A 16,968-nucleotide genomic window follows, 5' to 3' on the forward strand; every position below is an offset into this window, starting at 1 on the left:
TCCTACCCACAGGGAAAATCTATACAATGTTTGCATAGGCAAAGGAAGAAGTATGCCCTCGGTTGAAAAATACGAAAGAACGAATAATTTATTAAACTCAGATCAATTCCCACAATGACGCTGTGCAAATTCCGGCTTGAATGCTTTCTCCTAAACTACGATTAGCTAGTCACCGTCACGATATTACAGGAGTTAGGTACTAAAATTCATCGGTAGCATCGCGTCATTCCGACGCGACCTTTAACCTGCGCTATTCGTCGTCGGTGTCGTATTCGCTCAAGTAGTCCTGGATGGGGATGGGCCTGGCGAACGGCGCCGACGTCATCTGGCTGCAACCCGTGCCACACCGCCTCTATGAATCTCGGCACCCCGCCCACGAGACATACTTACATCAGCCGGCGGTAGTGGTTGAGCCACTCCTCGACCATCTGGGCGACCAGGAGGGGGCGCTTGTGCAGCAGCTGCTGCGCCACCAGGATGCCCCCCTCGGTCTCGCACACGTCCAGCCACTGCCTGAGGATGGTCTCCTCGCGGCCCAACTAGAGACAAACCTACAGTTATCAGCCAGGCCACGCCCGCCGCCCTACCTCCGATTCGGTCAAGAAGTGGATGGGGAGGAGTTTGCGGTCGCGGTCCATCAGCGGCAGGAAGGTGCTCTGGAGCTGGTCGGCGCCGATGTTCGAGTGCTGCGTGGAGGGCCGCGTGTCCAGCCGGCTGTACGGCTCCAAGGGCACCAGGGCCGAGAAGTGGCCCCTGGTGTAGCCCAGGGCGATCGGCGTGCGCACGCAGAAGCTCTGCTCCCACAGCAGGGGCAAGTAGACTCCCTCGAATCGGGCGTAGCCCAGGGCCTCCCCGCGGAAGCTCTTCACGTACTTCACGCCGTACACGATTATGGGGCGGCGGAGGATGTGGGCCAGGGCGAAGACGTGCAGCTGCTCCAGACTGGTTCCCGGCTGGCTCGCCAGCGAGAGGAGGCTGGTCCAGTCCTCCTCCCACTGGGCCTCGTCCAGGGAGTATTGCAGGAACGAGGCTTGACTCGCCTCGTACTCCTTCCAGCGGGGGTAGAACCTGAAAAGGTCCGGTCAGATACCCTCCACGCAAAACGTCACTACTCTCCACTACTCTCCACACTACACTGGTACTCACATGTGACCGCTCTGGTTGAGACTCTCCGAGAGGGCCCTCCTGAGCGTGTTGTCCCTGTCGAAGACCCCCCACGTGGCTTGCATCACCGAGTCCAGGAGGCAATCCCCGGCCGAGCGGTTCCACAGCGCGTACAACCGCGAGCCCAACCTGACCGTCAGCTCCAGCGACCAGTTGATCACCGCGGGCTCGCTCTCCAGCTGGCACTGGGCGTCCTTGTCGAGGAGCTCGTTGAAGAGCTGCTCCTGCACGGTGCCCGGCAGCTCCTCGACCTCCGCCGGCAGGGCGAAAGTGGGAAAGTCCGTGACGAAGTTGCAAGGGAAGTTACCCTTGCGCTGGCGCAAGCTGGCCGCGAAGTGCCTCCGGATGTCGGCGGCTAAATCGGGGGCGACGTAACTCGGCACCCGCTTCACCCCAGACCCGGAGCCCTCGATCTGCGAGAGGAGCACGGCGAGGAGGTCCTCGCGTTGGAACCGGATCGCCAGATGTACGAGCGTATGCCCGACGTCGAACGCCGAACTCCTATTCAAGATGGAGACCTCGGAGGCGGTGAGGGTGCGGGCCGGGTTGCCGCCAGAAGCCAGGTACGCCTCGACGGGGTTGGGATCACCCTCGATCACCCCGATACAAGCGTTCAACCAATTCCAGTCGGCGTTGCGACGCAGGTGGCGCGCCTTGCGCTCGTTCTCGCAGTTGTTGGGGGCGGGCGCCGACTCCAGGATGTTCGGGCTGGTGCGGGTCAGCTCGGAGTCGTTGTCGCGCTCCGGCGACGGCAATATCAGGCTGGAGGCTTGCGAGCGGAGGGCGCTGTTGCCGACCGCGCCGCACATGGCGCAGTTCTTCGTCTTCGGCCAGTTCTCGTAAGTACATAGCTTGGAAGGAAACAAACCACCAGATCGAATCAGATTTCTTTCATTAATTGGTTTTTTGCGCACGACAGACAAACAGCGCGATCCCTCAACCGGAATTTATCGCTTCCTGGCCGCGAAACGTGTTCAACGAACAGGTGAAGGTTTGTTTGGTTTATGACGGAAAACGCGGCCCACGGTTCGTCACTCGACGATTTAAATATAAGCCGGTTCTCGAGAAAAAGACAAAAAATTATGCTAAAAAGCAGTGGCGTAGTTGGCACATAATCGACTCGCAACTTTACTAAAAATTAATTTTTTTTGTAACGGTCGCGGCATTTTGAAAAATACTAAACTCGGGATACGCCACGGGCTTGTACAGTAAAGAGGTGAATGGGAAAGATTTCGTTCCCGATGAGTTTCTTTCGGCACGACTCTGACATCCGCTGTTCGTTTTAAAAATGGCGATGTAAGAAAATAAATGGTTGCCACAGCTGTCAACAAATCGGTGCGTTTCAAACTGTTCTGAATAAATATTAAAAATGGAATAAACTTGTTTGTATTATTTTATCTCTACTATTGTATTGCCGTTATAACTTTTTATCTGCTCCGCCCACTAAAATTGACCAATCAGAATCAAAGCCAGATTCAATCTGTACAACTTTTCATCACATTTGCCACGTAAAAAAGTTAAGGTTAGAATTTTGCTGTCAAATCCACAATTATTGTTTTAGGTTCTAAAAAATAAAATGTCATTAAGACAATTCGAATGTCAGAAATTTTTACTGTGTAAATCAGATCGTCTTAACAACCTATAGTCGTTTTCAATGACATCCGTGCTGTCAGTGTCATTTTTAATATGTTGTTGCAGATTGTACATACACATTCATAACCAGTATTCAGAGTATAAGAAAATCCTAGTTAAAAAAATGTCAAACAAGAAATTGAGGTTATGGTAAAAGAACATTTATATTTCGTGAAACATCAACAACAAACAATAAAACTCAATCTTCAACATGGTGTAAAACACGGTTAAACTAAGTGATCCTCGGAATCTGAATCAGACTACATATTTTCTTAGCTTTGTCGGAAATCATAGATAATAATTTGAATTTGCCGCGTGAAGGTAAATTACCAAATCAGGAAATTCAAAATTACTAAACTGAAACAGTAAGTGATGCCAATATACTGTCATACTGACAGCACGGATGTCATTGAAAACGACTATATTTGATTGGTATACTCCGTACTCTGGTAGATTGCACGTTTTTTGACAGAAGACAGACACAGAAACCGGTTTGGCGGGAATTAATCTGCAGGGATACAATGGTTTTCTACATAACGTGAAACAATTGAGATGGAGAGTTTAGTATTTTTCACTGCTTTATGTTTTGGAACTAGAATTTAAAAACGTACAATCTATCACCGTACGGAGTATAACTAAGAAAATGAAATGGGCGGGGCAGATAAAATGTTACCTTGTCCTTAGTATATGCGATTACATTGACTTGTGAATAAACAAAAACAAATGTTTTTGCACGGCCTTTAAAAAAGGTAATCAATGCTACCCGATCCGTAGTTTGACGTTTTATTGATTGTTTTTTCGTAAGAATTTGATTTTAAAGAGAGAATGATCCTGCAAAAAGTTAGGTACGTAACTTGTGTCTGAAACAGTTTGATCGCATTACAAAGTTCACTGCCCTCGTGTGTATAAACTTGTAAAAAAATGTAGTGATTTACACACGTGTTGCTTAAATAATTATTCGATAAGATGTTAAAGTGTTTTCTTGCGCTGCAACTGCAATTTCTTAAATGATGATTACGCCAAGGTCAGGCACCAACAAAACAAATTAAATAATTTTAAGTGACCATGTATTGTAGAATTATTGGATAAAATTCAAAATAAAACGTTCTATTGTTAAATCAACGTGTTTTACTTCGTTCATTTACCTAGTTACGTACATAGATTTATTTTTTATTCACTTTGTGCTTCTAACCTGCGTTCAAAAATTTTGCAACGGTCTGTTCATTTTCGAACGTGTCTGTTTAAAACGTTGACGTTTTGTTCACATTCCTAAGTTTAATTTTAGGCTGTGCAGGGTAAGTATCGACAAACGTGTTCTCCAAACCACGGCCAATTCCAAATGTGACATTTTTTTTAACGCTCGTTACCTAGCTCATTTTCTTTGAAAAACTTCTACGTCGGTCTGATAGATGCTGATCACAAACTATGCTTCTCAAAGCTTTCTCCTCTTTGTCAGTAAGATAGCGAAGATATAAATCTACCTTATCACTGACAAATTATTTGTTATTATGTATTAACATGTCGTATCACTTTTTTTTAGATTGCAATTTATTGTTACTGATCTTTTTTTTCTCCATACACGATATCAAGCAATGACATCTAACGCTATCGAAACGTGTCCAATATCAAAAACGCCAAACGAGATCACGTCTAATTAATAAAGAATTCGAATTTCTCTCTTTAAATGCGTTTGTTTTTATTACATTTTATTGATATCTGAAGTGTCTACGTTGAAAATAGTATATTATTCGATGAGCGGATAATGCTGGCTATTACTCGTGAGGATGATTTTGTGTCACGAGCCGCAGCCGAGTGGCGTAATTCATCCGAGAGAGTAATAATTGATAAACCACCGTCGTGCATTTCTTTCATTTTCAACTGACGACAATAACTATTCACGTGACAAGAGAAGAAATAACACTTTATTCCAGGGGCGTACACATAAATTGTTTCAAAAATGCATTCACGTTGTTTTGGCATAATGGAAGGCCATGGAAATTTTGCATTTAATTTGGTAGTAAAGCCGTCTTTGAATTAGGTTATGTTTTTCTAAGTTTAATAGCGTCAATACCTAGTGCATTGTTGGCAGTTTTACTAGTTTGCAATAGAAGAATCGAAAAGAAGACATCGGAGGAAATTCGGCAACATATTATGTCCATTTTGATAGGTCGGCATGTAATGACGGAAATCAAACAGTGTGTCCAACCTTAAAAAATAAATCATGGCCTCCCATTATGCCAAATTTAGTAAAAAAATCTTAAAATTCAAATTAAACTCTCGAAATCAGAGCACTGGAGTGAGCACACTTGCCGTTGCCAAAATTCCGTTTCAACAAACAAATCTTTGCAGACTTGGGAATAACGACATTTCAAAATAATTATTGGTCGCGACCTGTAGACTAACGAGTCATTACTCATGGCAGTGCATAATAAATAGCATTATATAACAGTAATCGCACGAACGTATTGTTTGATAGGAATAGAAAATAGTAACTTTCTAAAAGTCCTAAATCGAATGAGCAAACAGCAAATAGTATATTGTACAACTTGTTATGAAAGTCATACTTTTTTTCATGAATTTGCAGTTTGATTAACGAGGGTGGAGCCCGAGTTAATCAAGCAAATGAGTGAAAAAAAAAGACTCTTTCATAACGTGTTGTACACATTTTTTTGCAAATGCAAAAAAAAAAACAGAATTGTATACATAGTAGGTAATCTTTGACAATTAATTGAACAAAATGATTTAAAAAAGTGCTACTTTCAATACGATTTTTCGTTAAAAAGAAAAAGATTTGTTTCCATTTTTAAAACGTACAGTTTGTCAGAGAAAATTTTAGATTCGCTGTTGCTTAACTAATTAAAAAATTCACCGTGCTGTCGGACAATTTGCAAACGTGCAAGGACGCCGAACAATAAATAATGTGAAGGTCGCGGTCGTAAATAAAATACAGCGCGTGCCAGAATCGATGTCGCAAACTGAACCGCCCGTCGAAAAATGTCAAATTTTTCGACAATCATCGACGTCCCCTTTATCGTGTCACGAACTGTACGGAATCGAACACGCTCCCAGTGTCGATTTATTGCGGTCACGCTACCCAATCCCGCCGAGTATTTTCGTAGTTGGCAGAAATTTAAAAATGTTTTTTGACCCGATTGGAGAAACGTGTGTCGGTGACCCCCGACGCGCTTGAATGAATAAAAAAAAATAATGATGGGGCACTCACAACGCAGATCCACTTCCCCTGGGTCCTGCGGCTGTTCTCCAGGTTGGTGATGGTGGGCGGGCTGCTGTTGCGCGACCTTGACAGGCTCTGCGCCAGGTCGGAGTGCTGCGACGAGATCTTGAGGGGCTGTATGTGTTCGTGGAGGTTGTTGGCGGAGACTTGCTGGGGGCCGCCGCACTGCTGGCAGATCTGGTCTCGCGACGTGTTGGACGCCATGCAGGTGTCGCACGTCCACTTCCTTTTGGTTTTGTTGTCGCAGGGTCCGGCCGCGTTCGATGTGAGCTTGTCGTCGCTGCCGTGCAAACGGTAAATGTCTTCGCTGACGAACGGCTTCGGACCCCGGCACATGGTGCACTTGATCGATGACGGGTAGTTTTCGTATGTACAGTATTCGCATGCCCATTTCGCATCGGTTTCGCTCATTTTTAAGGTATTTGACTAACCTGAGTACAGTAGACAGGTGAAATTCATGCGATAATTTGTGTCATGAATTTATCATATTTGTGTTATGGGGGCTGCTCGGGAGGCTCTCTGGGGCTACTTCCGGGGGCGCTGCGACAACTCCATCGTCGGGATGATCACCTGCAACGACAAAGACTCCTTAGACAACGCTTTTACGCACGCACACACTAACACAATGCCAATGTCAGATCTAAATTCGTGCACTCTACAAGTCCAAACCTGGATTCGAACAGTCGGAGGAGCGCCCGCTACACGAGATTTTTTCTCGCCGATTAGCGCAAGGCCGAAGCGTTAAAAACGGTGCTTTTTTTGGGAATCGGGGATTATCACAAATTTCTCTCTCACCTTCAACAACAGGGTCAGATAAATGTTTTTGTAATGAAGGCACAGTGATTTATGTCTAGTGTAGATCGGAAAACAAATAATTTAGATACCATTTGTATAATAATCGATACGCCTGATGTCAAATCAATCGGAATTTTACAAAACGTCAAAATATTGCTATTTTGACAAATTTTCATCACCTTTCCACTTCGTCCATGACAACTAAAACAGGAAACTGCCGTACCGACCTCGCTGTATCAACCGAGCATCCGTCACTTGTCACCGCTTTGTTGTCAACAACACTTCTAACCTCACTTTTCCGCACGTGCCCCACACCATGAAGAAGCCGTCTAAGAGTGCGGCCCCGGACACCAAAAAAACCCCCAATCCCTTCGAGGTGCACATCAACCGACAGAAAATGACGGTTCTGGGGCAAAAATCGAAGAACGACCGAGGCCTCCCCGGCGTGTCTCGAGCCAAAGCCATCAGGAAGCGCAAGGGGACCCTGCTGCAAGAGTACAAGCTCCAAAACAAGGCCAACAAGTTCACCGATAAGCGCATAGGCGAGCGTAGCAGAGACATGACCCAGGAGGACAAACTCATGGCGCGTTTCGCAGCCATCCGAAAAAAAGCCCACAACAGAAAATCGATTTTTAACCTGGCCGACGACGAAGTGTTGACGCACAAGGGCCAAACCCTCGCCGAGATCGAGAAATTCGACGACCCCCGATCCGACGACGACAGCTCCGACGAGGACAAGTCAGGTAAGCTCGATGCAAGCTTCGTGGGGGACGCGCATTTCGGGGGCGGCATCTTGAAAAAAACCGGCAAAGAAGGGGCGAAGACCCACAGGGAGTTGATCGACGAGTTGATAGCCGAGTCGAAGAAGCGCAAAGCTGAGAAACAAAAAACCAAAGAGGCGACGCTCGAGTTGACCGAGAAGTTGGACACCGAGTGGAAAGACTTGTTGCCGTTGGTGAACAAGGGCAAGAAAAAGGAGGAGGTGGAGACGGCGCAGGTCGACGACTACGACAAGGTCATGAGGGAGTTGCGGTTCGAGGCGCGGGGGACGGTTTCCGATCGGTTGAAGACCCAAGAGGAGATGGCGCAAGATGAGAAGGAGCGGCTGGAGGAGCTGGAGCAGGAGAGGCGGGAGCGCATGAAGGGGTTCGACGAGGGGGATAGAGTTCCGGTGCACCGGAGCGCGGACGATTTGGATGATGATTTCGTCTATGAAGAGGATCCGGACTATATGTTGAGTTACAACAAAGAAGGACAGTCGAATGTGGAGGTTGAGGCGCAAATGGACGGGAGGAAGATCGGCAAGAAGCAAGGCGGAGAAGAGAGTGGAGACGAAGATGACAGTGGAGATGAAGATGGGGAAGGAGAGGAAAGTGGAGATGAAGATGAGGAAGGAGAGGAAAGTGAAGATGGAGATGAAGATGATTTGTCTGATCTGAAGGCCAGCGACGAAAGCGACGTCGAAGAAGAAATCGCCACTCAAGACGATGAAGAAAAAACAGAAGACGTCAAAGAAGAAATCGCCACTCAAGACGACGAAGAAAAAACAGAAGAAACAATCAAGACTGATTTATTGAGGAGAAAAGAAATGATGGACAAAGCTAGGGAAGAACTGCCTTACACTTTCGCCCTCCCCGAGTCCTACGAAGCCCTCCAGGAAGTGCTCGAGGGCCGATCGAGCACCCACCAGAGCGTGATCATCGAGAGGATGATCAAGTGCAACCATCCAAGTCTCGCCGAAAACAACAAAGAAAAACTAGGAATGCTATTCGTCTACTTGTTGCAACATTTGAACGACTGCGCCACTGAAGCCTTCATCGATCAATGTTTCGAGGTGTTCGGAGCCTTAGCCCCCCAACTGTTCGAATTGACCCAACTAGACAAATTCAACGCTTACTCTTCAATGAAAGAAGTAATCAAAGAAAAATACGAAGACTTCAAGAAAATCAAAAAGCGTAATTATCCGGGAGTGGAAAACTTAATTTTCTTCAAACTGGTCAGTTTGCTCTTTTCTACTTCCGATTTCCGCCACCAGGTCGTCACACCTTGTTTCGTTTTTTTCGAACAAATCTTGCACAAGTGTAGGGTCGAGTCCAGGAAGGATATCGCGTACGGGTTGTTCATAGTGACTTTAGTTCTAGAGGTGAGTCCTAGTTAGGTTGGCAACACCCAGTCTAATCCTCTTTTGTGCAGTATACCGCGTTGTCGAAGCGCCACCTACCGGCCGCGATTAGCTACTTAGGAGGACTCCTCCACATGGCCATCCCCAAACTTGGGGTGCGACTGATCAAAGTCAACCCTCCATTCAGACCCACCTCAAGTTTGTTAGTATTAGTGAACGACTGCTCCGGCGACGATTTTGATTTCAAAATGGAACGTTCCGATTTGGTCGAAGAAGAAATAACCGATTCGTTCAAAATTAGAGCGATCCACACCACGTTACGACTGATCGAGGAGTTCGACAACAACTTGTCGACGCTGTCTTCGAACGTTGAAATCTTCAACGACATTCGCGTTTATTTGGAGTTGTTGCCCACGCGCAACTACCCCAAAACTGTACAGACGCAATTCGAAAAGGTGTCTCGGCAGTTGACAGATAGAAAAATCGAGAGAAAACTCGAGTACATCGTGATGGAGGCGAAGAAACCGACAGCTTTGCGACTTTACGAACCCAAGATAGAAGAAGTGTAAGTTTTTGGTCGATTTGAGATTCGTGTTATTGTTTGTTTAGTTTTGAGGGCAAAAGGCGGAAATATCAGTCGAAGGAAAAAGCCGAACGGGAGAAACTGGTGCATAAGCTCAAGAAAGAAACCAAAGGGGCGTTGCGCGAGATACGAAGAGATACGGCGTTCTTGGGGAGGTTTAAAGTCAAGGAACAGATCCAGAGGTATGTGTGGATTAATGAGGTGGTCTCTCTTGTAACGGTTTTCTTGCAGGGATAACGAGCGGAGGGACAAGGTCAAGAGGATCTATGCTGAAGCGTCGATGCAGCAGAGCGAACTCAACACTTTGGACAGGAAGAAAAAGAGGAAGTAATTTATTGTACAAAAATGTTATTTACAAATGTATTATATCTCTTTTGGTAATAAATTGTTTTATAAAATAGTTTTTGTTCAAACGCCATCAAAAGTGAGGTTATGTCTACAAATTGGTAGAAAACCGATTAAATGCGTAATTTGTGTGATGTAAAGTGTTATGCACGGATGTATTGTAATATTTTGATAATAAAGAACATGTTACGAAGAGATTTCGTGTTTTTAAGTCGTCAGCTTTAGACCAAGCTAAACTGGGGTTATGTTTTCCAAGTTGCGAAAAACAGTTAAAATGTCGGATTTATATCATCTCAAACATTACATTCGAGTGTATTTTGGATGTTTTACTACGATTTAATGAAATTGGCTTTGTGTTGTTGTCTTTTTTTGAAGTAAAGTTGGATGAAATGAAATTGAGGTTAGGTCTTCGACATTGACAAAACAGTTAAAGACGTAATGTTGCTCAAGGGCGAGATAACATAAGGTGCAAAAACGTAAACAAATCGAAATCAGTTCTATCCTGGGGTATCAAAGGTCGCCCCAAGGCTGTCCGTAAATAGCTCTCAATCAGCGCCTTTCGCTTTCGCAATTTGGCAATCCTGCTCGGAAAAGTTGTTTTGACACAATTTTGACGTTCGGTAAAATTTTCGTATTTTGGAATACCCACTCATCTCCATATACGTCGATGTCATGGCTCTGCCAGTGTAGGCACCCCAGTCCTCCCCAGTTCCTCCGAGAATGGAAACCCGGGACTCCACCGACAGCTCGACCAACCCCAGTCCAGATGTCCCGCTGAAGCAGCGCGACTCGCGCAGCAAATGCTGCTGGGTCTGCTTCGCCACCGAGGATGAAGACCTGGACGCGCTGTGGGTGCAGCCCTGCAAGTGTCGCGGCACCACCAAATGGGTATCTGCGCGACACCGCCCCCAAACCTGTTTAACCGTGTGTTGCAGGTCCACCAGTCGTGCCTGAAGAGGTGGGTGGACGAGAAGGAGAAGTCGGGGCACTCGGGGAAGGTGGTGTGCCCCCAATGTCAGACCGAGTACATTATAGTCTTCCCCAACATGGGGCTGTTCGTGTTGTTGTTGGATACTGTCGACGGGATCGTGTTCAGGGGGTCGTTGTTCCTCGCGGCGGGGATCGCCGCCAGCGCTATTTACTGGACGGGAGTCACCTACGGGGCTATCACTGTGATGCAGGTACCTCTTGACACCTCCCCCAACAAAACTAATTCACCACTATTCGTCTCTTCAGGTCATAGGACACAAGGAAGGGATCGACATGATGGAGCAGGCTGACCCCCTGGTCCTGCTCCTCGGCCTGCCGTCGATCCCCGTCGCCTTAATCTTGGGGCGCTTGATCTGCTGGGAAGACGCCGTCTTGAACTTCATGAGGCGGCACTTCCCCAAGGTCCCAATCATTCACAACGTACTGCCATTCAGGTGACCAATCATCCCGCAAAAAAATTGTTTTTATGGTTTTTACGCAGGGGAGACGTGCTCCAGACGGAATCTATGGTCGACAACGATCTGCCCCCGGTCAGCAGCCCCGTCTCCGCCACCAGAATATTGTGTGGGGCGCTGCTCATGCCCACGATCGCCAATCTTTTCGGCAAATTGTTTTATAGTTCGGTCAAGTCCAATTTTCACAGGACCATCTTAGGGGGGCTCACTTTCATCACAGTTAAGGGCTTCCTGAGGATATATCACAAGCAACAACAGTACATCCGGCAGTGCCAACGCAAAATCTTAGACTACACAGAGGCTAACATCTCCACATACTTGCACAACAACCGGAATTCTGATTGAAGCTCTTCAATTATCTTTAGGTGAAATTGTGACAATTTTTCTTTTAGAGATTTATTAGAAGTTGTTAATCCTGCATTCCTTGTTTATTTAATTGAGGGGGTTCGTAAATTAGTTACTTATTAAATTGACAAACTGCTTATTATTGTTTCTCTCTGGACATGTCTTAACTATAACAAAAATTCCTTTTTTTTTGTAAAGGAATTAACAATTGAAACCAGCACCGTTTATCTACTTATCTAGGCAAATCTGACTAAGAACGTTGCAACTCGGTGACTTCTACAAATTTCGTTATCTACATAACAAGTGGTGCATGATTCAGAACATACGAACGTCTACTAAGTAGTATCACAATGAAAGAATGAATTGGAATTGTTGATCTGTGGTGATTACGCAACGATCACCACCCCGCTCTTTAATGGCAAGCAACAAGCTAAAGGACTAGATATGAAGTAAAAAAATACATCTTAAAAAATAAGCGCGACAACTAGCTAGGACAACTCTGGCCCCGTGTACGGAAACGAATCGGTCCAATACCACGACGGGGACGTGATCTCCTGTAACCTGAACACCCCAGGCGCCACCTCTCTCAACACCCTGAAATAACTGCACTTCCTGACCCCGTGGCCGGGGATGGTGGTCTCGTAAGGGGGCGCCAAAATATCGATGAACGCTGCCGGCCCCCCCACGCTCTCGATCTCGTGCAAGTTGCGCACCTCGGGCTCCAACATGCAACAGTCACTGTGCGCCTCCACCACGGTCTCGGCGCAACGTTCCGCCGTCACGAACTTTGTCAACCCCGGTGTCTTACTGTCGATCTGTTGCGTCTTCTCCGTGTTGAGCGAGTAACTGGTCACTTTCAATTTACCCCCGAGGACCTTGATCAAGCCGTGCATCTGCGGGTGGTTGTGAAGGGGCAGCTTCATGTCGGGCTTCAGAATGAAGATTCCTATTGTGACGTTGTAGTCTTCGTAGATGTCGACGTAGGTGACGGGGGCCTTGTTCGAGCGCTGCCACAGACCCTCCGTCATGAACTGCGGGTGCAGGTTGACGTCTTCGGCGGTTGTCTTGTCCAGGAGGGCCTTCAGGATCTCCAGGTTTTGGAAGAACATTTCTTTGCTGCTGAAAGTTGTCACCGCCTGTTTTAACACCGTGCCGATGTGGCTGGTCAACATTTTCGCCGTTCGAATCAGTTCTGGCTAACGATTTTCATTAAAATGCGATGTTCCACCAGGAAACAAACTGATATCAACTAATCGCAGCACGAGATATGACAACTGACTAATCACAGGACGTGATCTGACGTGACATATGACAAATACTAACAGCGCCACCTACCTCAAATATTTTTACTTTTCAATTCGAATTAAAGCACCAATTTCACGATTACAAATTCAAATTCGACGCAACACGGCATTAAATGGCACAATTCAACCGAATCCACGCTAATCTGGACCCTAGAATTGACCCTGAGGTACTCGAGTTAAATCCGAAGGTTACTCGTGGGGGCCCCAAACGATGAAACATTTTTTACTTCCATCCGTGCCCATTTCGTGCACGGTTGAATTTAAACACGGACCACTCCATTTGCCCGGCGCGGGTCCGCTTTCGTCGCTTTTATTTTTAGATCTGTTCGGTGTTGCGTCCAGGATGAACGACCTGTCAATCTACACATATTTACCAGTTCCTGTTTGCGAAACGCCCAAGATCCTGTCGGACTTGGGTCGTCCGACCAAACGCGGCATCAAAAAGTGTCCGAAATGCGGCGTCTACAACGGTACGCGCGGCATGATCTGCAAGAACAAGCGCTGCGACGCCGTCTTCAAAGACTACGCCGACAAGCGGAAGGTGAGCCTGGACGCGGTGCGCTTGACCGGGATCGTGCGCCAGGTCTACTCGGTCCGGGTGAGGGACAGGGGCCCGGACCACCGGGGCTTCGTCCAGCTGCCCCTTCTCCCTTCGCACGACCAAGACAAGAGCGTCCTGTCGGAGAACGCGCTGTGCTTCGTCGACTCGTGCCAGAGACTGTTCGACGACTCCATCTTGAAGTGCCACGAACTGGAGCCGCACAACACTTCGCTGCTCTGCGTCCACATCGACTCGGCCATCAAGAGTCGCAACATGGCCACCCCGGTCGAGCTCAAAAGAGAGATCTTGAGCTCGTTGCGAGTGTCCAAAGAAATCAAGACCAAGCTGTGGGTGCTGGCGACGGAAAAAGAGGGACCCCTGGTGCAGAGGGTGTCTAGGACAGTCATGGCGGTCAAGTGTCAAGTCACCCCCAAACACCCTCTAGGGTACCTGCACTTCACGTTCGGGTGCACCAGAGGGCGCGAAATCTACGACAAGTACTACTGCAGCTGTACCGAATTCATGGGTAAGAGATTTGCGAGGGGTACCGCTCGGTACTACCGGTACTGTCAGTTTCAGGGATCATAAGCAAGTCGAGTAATGTGCGTTTGAAGTGCATCCATTACTACGCCTGCATTTGCGCCCTCGCCAGCGACCCCAAATTCTCCGAAGAATTTGTGCATTTTACCAACTATGAGTTGTCGCGGGACGAAGATCCTGGATGTCCTAGACCTGAAAACTTCACAGACAATGTTGTTCTGAAGAACAAACAAAGTCTCAACGGGAGTACCAGAAGGGTGAGGATACAGGACAGGGTGGTGAAACGTCACTTCAAGAGATTTAAAAGAGTGGTCCCCAATATTTTTCCGGTGGAGATAAAAGTGTTGGACAAGAGGGAAGACGTGGGCACAACGGAGGTTGCGTCGTGGAAATTCTGCGATTGGTTGACGTACGTGACGGAGTCCATCAATCAGACAATGCAGTTCGAGAATTATGGGAATCTGAACACTTTGGTGTTTTGTATCCCAGAGGTACCTTGAGGTACTACGCTGGTACTATAAGAGTGGCTGGATTTGTTGCAGGTGTTTTACCAAGAGTTCAAAAAGAGAATCCCGAGTGTCTACAAAGAGGATGAAGTGTTTCCTGCGCAGAACTACCGCATCATGAACATTCTGCATTTGAAAGAAATTTTTGATACTGCCGAAGTACTGTCACACTTTTAGGAGTACTGCAATACACTACAGTACTGCTTTCTGTTTCAGGTCAAGCTCAAAATCTCCAAAAGATTCATCCACGACAACCAGAAAGGGTACGTGGAGTACGAAGACCACGACAATGTGGCTTGTCAGTCTAGTTTTATATTTTTTCTGAACGTGGGGCAGAGTACCGTGGACGAAAGCGACAACACCAACAACCCTTTCTTGATCGAGTGGATCCCGGAAGTCACCAACGTGACCAAAATAGGACAGCTGAAGCTGCAGTACAAGTACGGCCGGAAAAGTACCACTTGATTTGTTTTTATTTAGTTTTCTACGCAAAAAAAAAATTGGGCAAGTGTTAAAGAATTTTAATTGTGTGGCGCTACGGCGATCTTTTTGCTGGGAAAAAATTCAATAACGTAAAACCGCAACCGCAAATAATGCAACTCCAGAAAAACTCTGCATAAGAAAAATCCAAACGAGGAGAGAACTGTCAAAGTTCGAGCGGTGCAATTGCAGAATGTTCGCCAAGGTCGCTTATGTCACTCAGTGATTTAACCAATCTATTTTAAATTGCGGTTTAGACAGTACGACTTGTAGGTTTCGAATAGATCTTGTATTATAACCAAGGATTATAACAAAACGGTTAAAAAATGTTTGCAACCAACACTGCACAACTAGAAATTCTGCTGTGGCATTTTCTGCAAAATCTCAATATTACCCAACAACGTCTACACCTATTCTGCAAATGAACATTTTGCACAAAAGATTCTGACAATAGTTGCTTTTTAATTATTCGATTGTGTCCATCAACAATGTTTTTGTTTCATCTATTTGTTCTTAATTGACCTTTGCTCTGACTAATAAACTCTACTGTTGTCACTGTCATCAAATTTGCCCCAATCAGATGGTACTGTGGTACTACTCTGCAATTAAATAGAAAAACGAATCCTTGGTGTGCTACGACCAAAGACCTCGCCGCTCTTTCCTGTTGTCAAAAAAACCTCGTCTTATCGCCGCCCCCGAACCTTCACCTCAACCGTTCGCGTCTCAGTGCATCACGATGCAGCCTTACGCGTTCACGCTCGACGCCGCCGCTCGCACATTCTGCGCGACCGTCCTCCACGAGACCGACGAGAGTCGCGCCGCCGCCCTGCACTCCCTCCAAGAGTGGGCCGCCGCCAACCCGCGTCTCCACGTCAAGTGCGACGCCCGTTCCCTGCTGCCGTTCCTGCGCGCCTGCAAATTCGACCTGGACCGCACCAAAGCCAAGCTCACCGATTACTACACGTTGCGTCGCGACGCCCCCGAGTGGTACCGCGACCGCGACCCGGCCCTGCCGCAAATCCGGGAGCTGGTGCGGCTGGGCGTGTTCGTTCCGCTCAGGAAGCACTTTGACAATCAGCTGGTGGTTATTATCAGGACGGCGGCGCACGATCCCAACGTGCACAAACAGGACGACGTGTTCAAGGCGGGAAATATGATTCTGGACGTGGCGACCAAAGACGACGAGAGGGTCCAGATTTACGGGATCGTGGCGGTGTTCGATATGAGCGGGATCACGTTGGGGCACGCCAAGCAGATGACCCCCGCGGTTATCAAGAAAGCGGTTCGGTCCTGGCAGAACTACCACTGCAGGCCCAAGAGACTGGAGTTTATCAACGCCCCAATGTATATTAATGTTGTTTTGAGCATTTTCAAGAGTTTTATGACTGACAAGTTGAGGAGCAGGGTGCAGGTGCACTATAGTGGGGTGCAAGCGTTGCACAAAATTGTCCCGAAGGATATTTTGCCCAAGGAGTACGGCGGAGAGGACCAGTCTTTGGAGGAGATGATTCAATACTGGCAGCAAAGACTCGACGAATCAAAGGACTGGTTCGCGGAAGACGCCAAATTTAAAGCCGAATGACATCCGACCACAATTTCTTGTTTATTTGTATTTTATTTTATAAATTATTTGCCCCCAAGGTTCTTAAAAAAATTCATTGTACTTACCTTTACAACAGACCGGTCCCAGATGTGACAACAACACTCCTAGACATCCTGACATCCTGGTCCTGACATGCATCCAATTCACCTGTCAACACTTTAAATAGCGACCCAATATCAATATTTTTCTATTTTGAAAATTTAAACACAACGATCTGTCAATATATTGTCAATTATCACTGGCGCAGTGGCGCCCTCGATATTTATTAAACCAACTAATCGTTCGTAACCTCAATTTATCATTTATATTAAAATGCAATTGTAGAAAT

At 46.8% G+C, this 16,968-nt stretch overlaps 6 protein-coding genes across 11 annotated transcripts; 4 read left to right on the plus strand and 2 right to left on the minus strand.

Moving 5' to 3' along the window:
* Positions 1-62: 62 nt before the first annotated feature.
* Positions 63-16,864, minus strand: trbd (trabid). 6 transcript variants are annotated; one of them, XM_069042724.1, is made up of 6 exons: positions 16,706-16,864; positions 6,020-6,601; positions 1,147-2,015; positions 588-1,068; positions 391-539; positions 63-329 (listed from the first exon to the last, which is right to left on the minus strand). In XM_069042724.1, exons 2-6 carry the CDS (start codon positions 6,440-6,442, stop codon positions 251-253), a joined length of 2,001 nt encoding a protein of 666 aa, XP_068898825.1. In that variant the 5' UTR covers positions 6,443-6,601; positions 16,706-16,864; the 3' UTR covers positions 63-250. The 6 variants fall into 6 exon arrangements, with proteins under 6 accessions (XP_068898825.1, XP_068898826.1, XP_068898824.1 ...); XM_069042725.1 differs by lacking the exon at positions 16,706-16,864 and adding an exon at positions 7,006-7,071; XM_069042723.1 differs by lacking the exon at positions 16,706-16,864 and adding an exon at positions 6,916-7,053.
* On the plus strand, positions 7,143-9,929 carry l(3)07882 (Nucleolar protein 14 homolog l(3)07882). The gene is made up of 4 exons (XM_069042719.1): positions 7,143-8,969; positions 9,020-9,513; positions 9,558-9,713; positions 9,763-9,929. Exons 1-4 carry the CDS (start codon positions 7,143-7,145, stop codon positions 9,860-9,862), a joined length of 2,577 nt encoding a protein of 858 aa, XP_068898820.1. The 3' UTR covers positions 9,863-9,929.
* LOC138126908 (E3 ubiquitin-protein ligase MARCHF5) lies at positions 10,597-11,803 on the plus strand. Its single transcript, XM_069042727.1, has 4 exons — positions 10,597-10,764; positions 10,812-11,057; positions 11,113-11,300; positions 11,348-11,803. The coding sequence occupies exons 1-4, from the start codon at positions 10,597-10,599 to the stop codon at positions 11,664-11,666; spliced, it is 921 nt and encodes a 306-aa protein (XP_068898828.1). The 3' UTR covers positions 11,667-11,803.
* LOC138126910 (2-aminoethanethiol dioxygenase) lies at positions 11,783-12,966 on the minus strand. Its single transcript, XM_069042729.1, has one exon. It carries the CDS (start codon positions 12,836-12,838, stop codon positions 12,155-12,157), a length of 684 nt encoding a protein of 227 aa, XP_068898830.1. The 5' UTR covers positions 12,839-12,966; the 3' UTR covers positions 11,783-12,154.
* On the plus strand, positions 13,023-15,022 carry LOC138126907 (uncharacterized protein C2orf42 homolog). Its single transcript, XM_069042726.1, has 4 exons — positions 13,023-14,037; positions 14,085-14,542; positions 14,594-14,716; positions 14,774-15,022. The coding sequence occupies exons 1-4, from the start codon at positions 13,182-13,184 to the stop codon at positions 15,020-15,022; spliced, it is 1,686 nt and encodes a 561-aa protein (XP_068898827.1). The 5' UTR covers positions 13,023-13,181.
* Positions 15,725-16,675, plus strand: pinta (prolonged depolarization afterpotential (PDA) is not apparent). The gene has a single exon (XM_069042728.1). The coding sequence runs from the start codon at positions 15,774-15,776 to the stop codon at positions 16,617-16,619; it is 846 nt and encodes a 281-aa protein (XP_068898829.1). The 5' UTR covers positions 15,725-15,773; the 3' UTR covers positions 16,620-16,675.
* Positions 16,865-16,968: the final 104 nt, after the last annotated feature.

This window comes from Tenebrio molitor, chromosome 3 (genome assembly GCF_963966145.1).
Source record: "Tenebrio molitor chromosome 3, icTenMoli1.1, whole genome shotgun sequence".
NCBI lineage: Eukaryota > Metazoa > Arthropoda > Insecta > Coleoptera > Tenebrionidae > Tenebrio > Tenebrio molitor.

Excerpts from the sequence above, each read along its gene's own strand:
- trbd (XM_069042724.1), bottom strand. The coding sequence starts at position 6,442 with ATGAGCGAAACCGATGCGAAATGGGCATGCGAATACTGTACATACGAA. Across the intron at positions 540-587 it reads ACTTCTTGACCGAATCGGAG|TTGGGCCGCGAGGAGACCAT; the intron begins GTAGGGCGGCGG and ends GTTTGTCTCTAG. Across the intron at positions 330-390 it reads AACCACTACCGCCGGCTGAT|CCAGATGACGTCGGCGCCGT; the intron begins GTAAGTATGTCT and ends CACGGGTTGCAG.
- LOC138126908 (XM_069042727.1), top strand. The coding sequence starts at position 10,597 with ATGGAAACCCGGGACTCCACCGACAGCTCGACCAACCCCAGTCCAGAT. Across the intron at positions 10,765-10,811 it reads GTCGCGGCACCACCAAATGG|GTCCACCAGTCGTGCCTGAA; the intron begins GTATCTGCGCGA and ends CGTGTGTTGCAG. Across the intron at positions 11,301-11,347 it reads CACAACGTACTGCCATTCAG|GGGAGACGTGCTCCAGACGG; the intron begins GTGACCAATCAT and ends GTTTTTACGCAG.
- LOC138126910 (XM_069042729.1), bottom strand. The coding sequence starts at position 12,838 with ATGTTGACCAGCCACATCGGCACGGTGTTAAAACAGGCGGTGACAACT.
- LOC138126907 (XM_069042726.1), top strand. The coding sequence starts at position 13,182 with ATGAAACATTTTTTACTTCCATCCGTGCCCATTTCGTGCACGGTTGAA. Across the intron at positions 14,038-14,084 it reads CAGCTGTACCGAATTCATGG|TTTCAGGGATCATAAGCAAG; the intron begins GTAAGAGATTTG and ends CGGTACTGTCAG. Across the intron at positions 14,717-14,773 it reads AAATTTTTGATACTGCCGAA|GTCAAGCTCAAAATCTCCAA; the intron begins GTACTGTCACAC and ends TTTCTGTTTCAG.
- pinta (XM_069042728.1), top strand. The coding sequence starts at position 15,774 with ATGCAGCCTTACGCGTTCACGCTCGACGCCGCCGCTCGCACATTCTGC.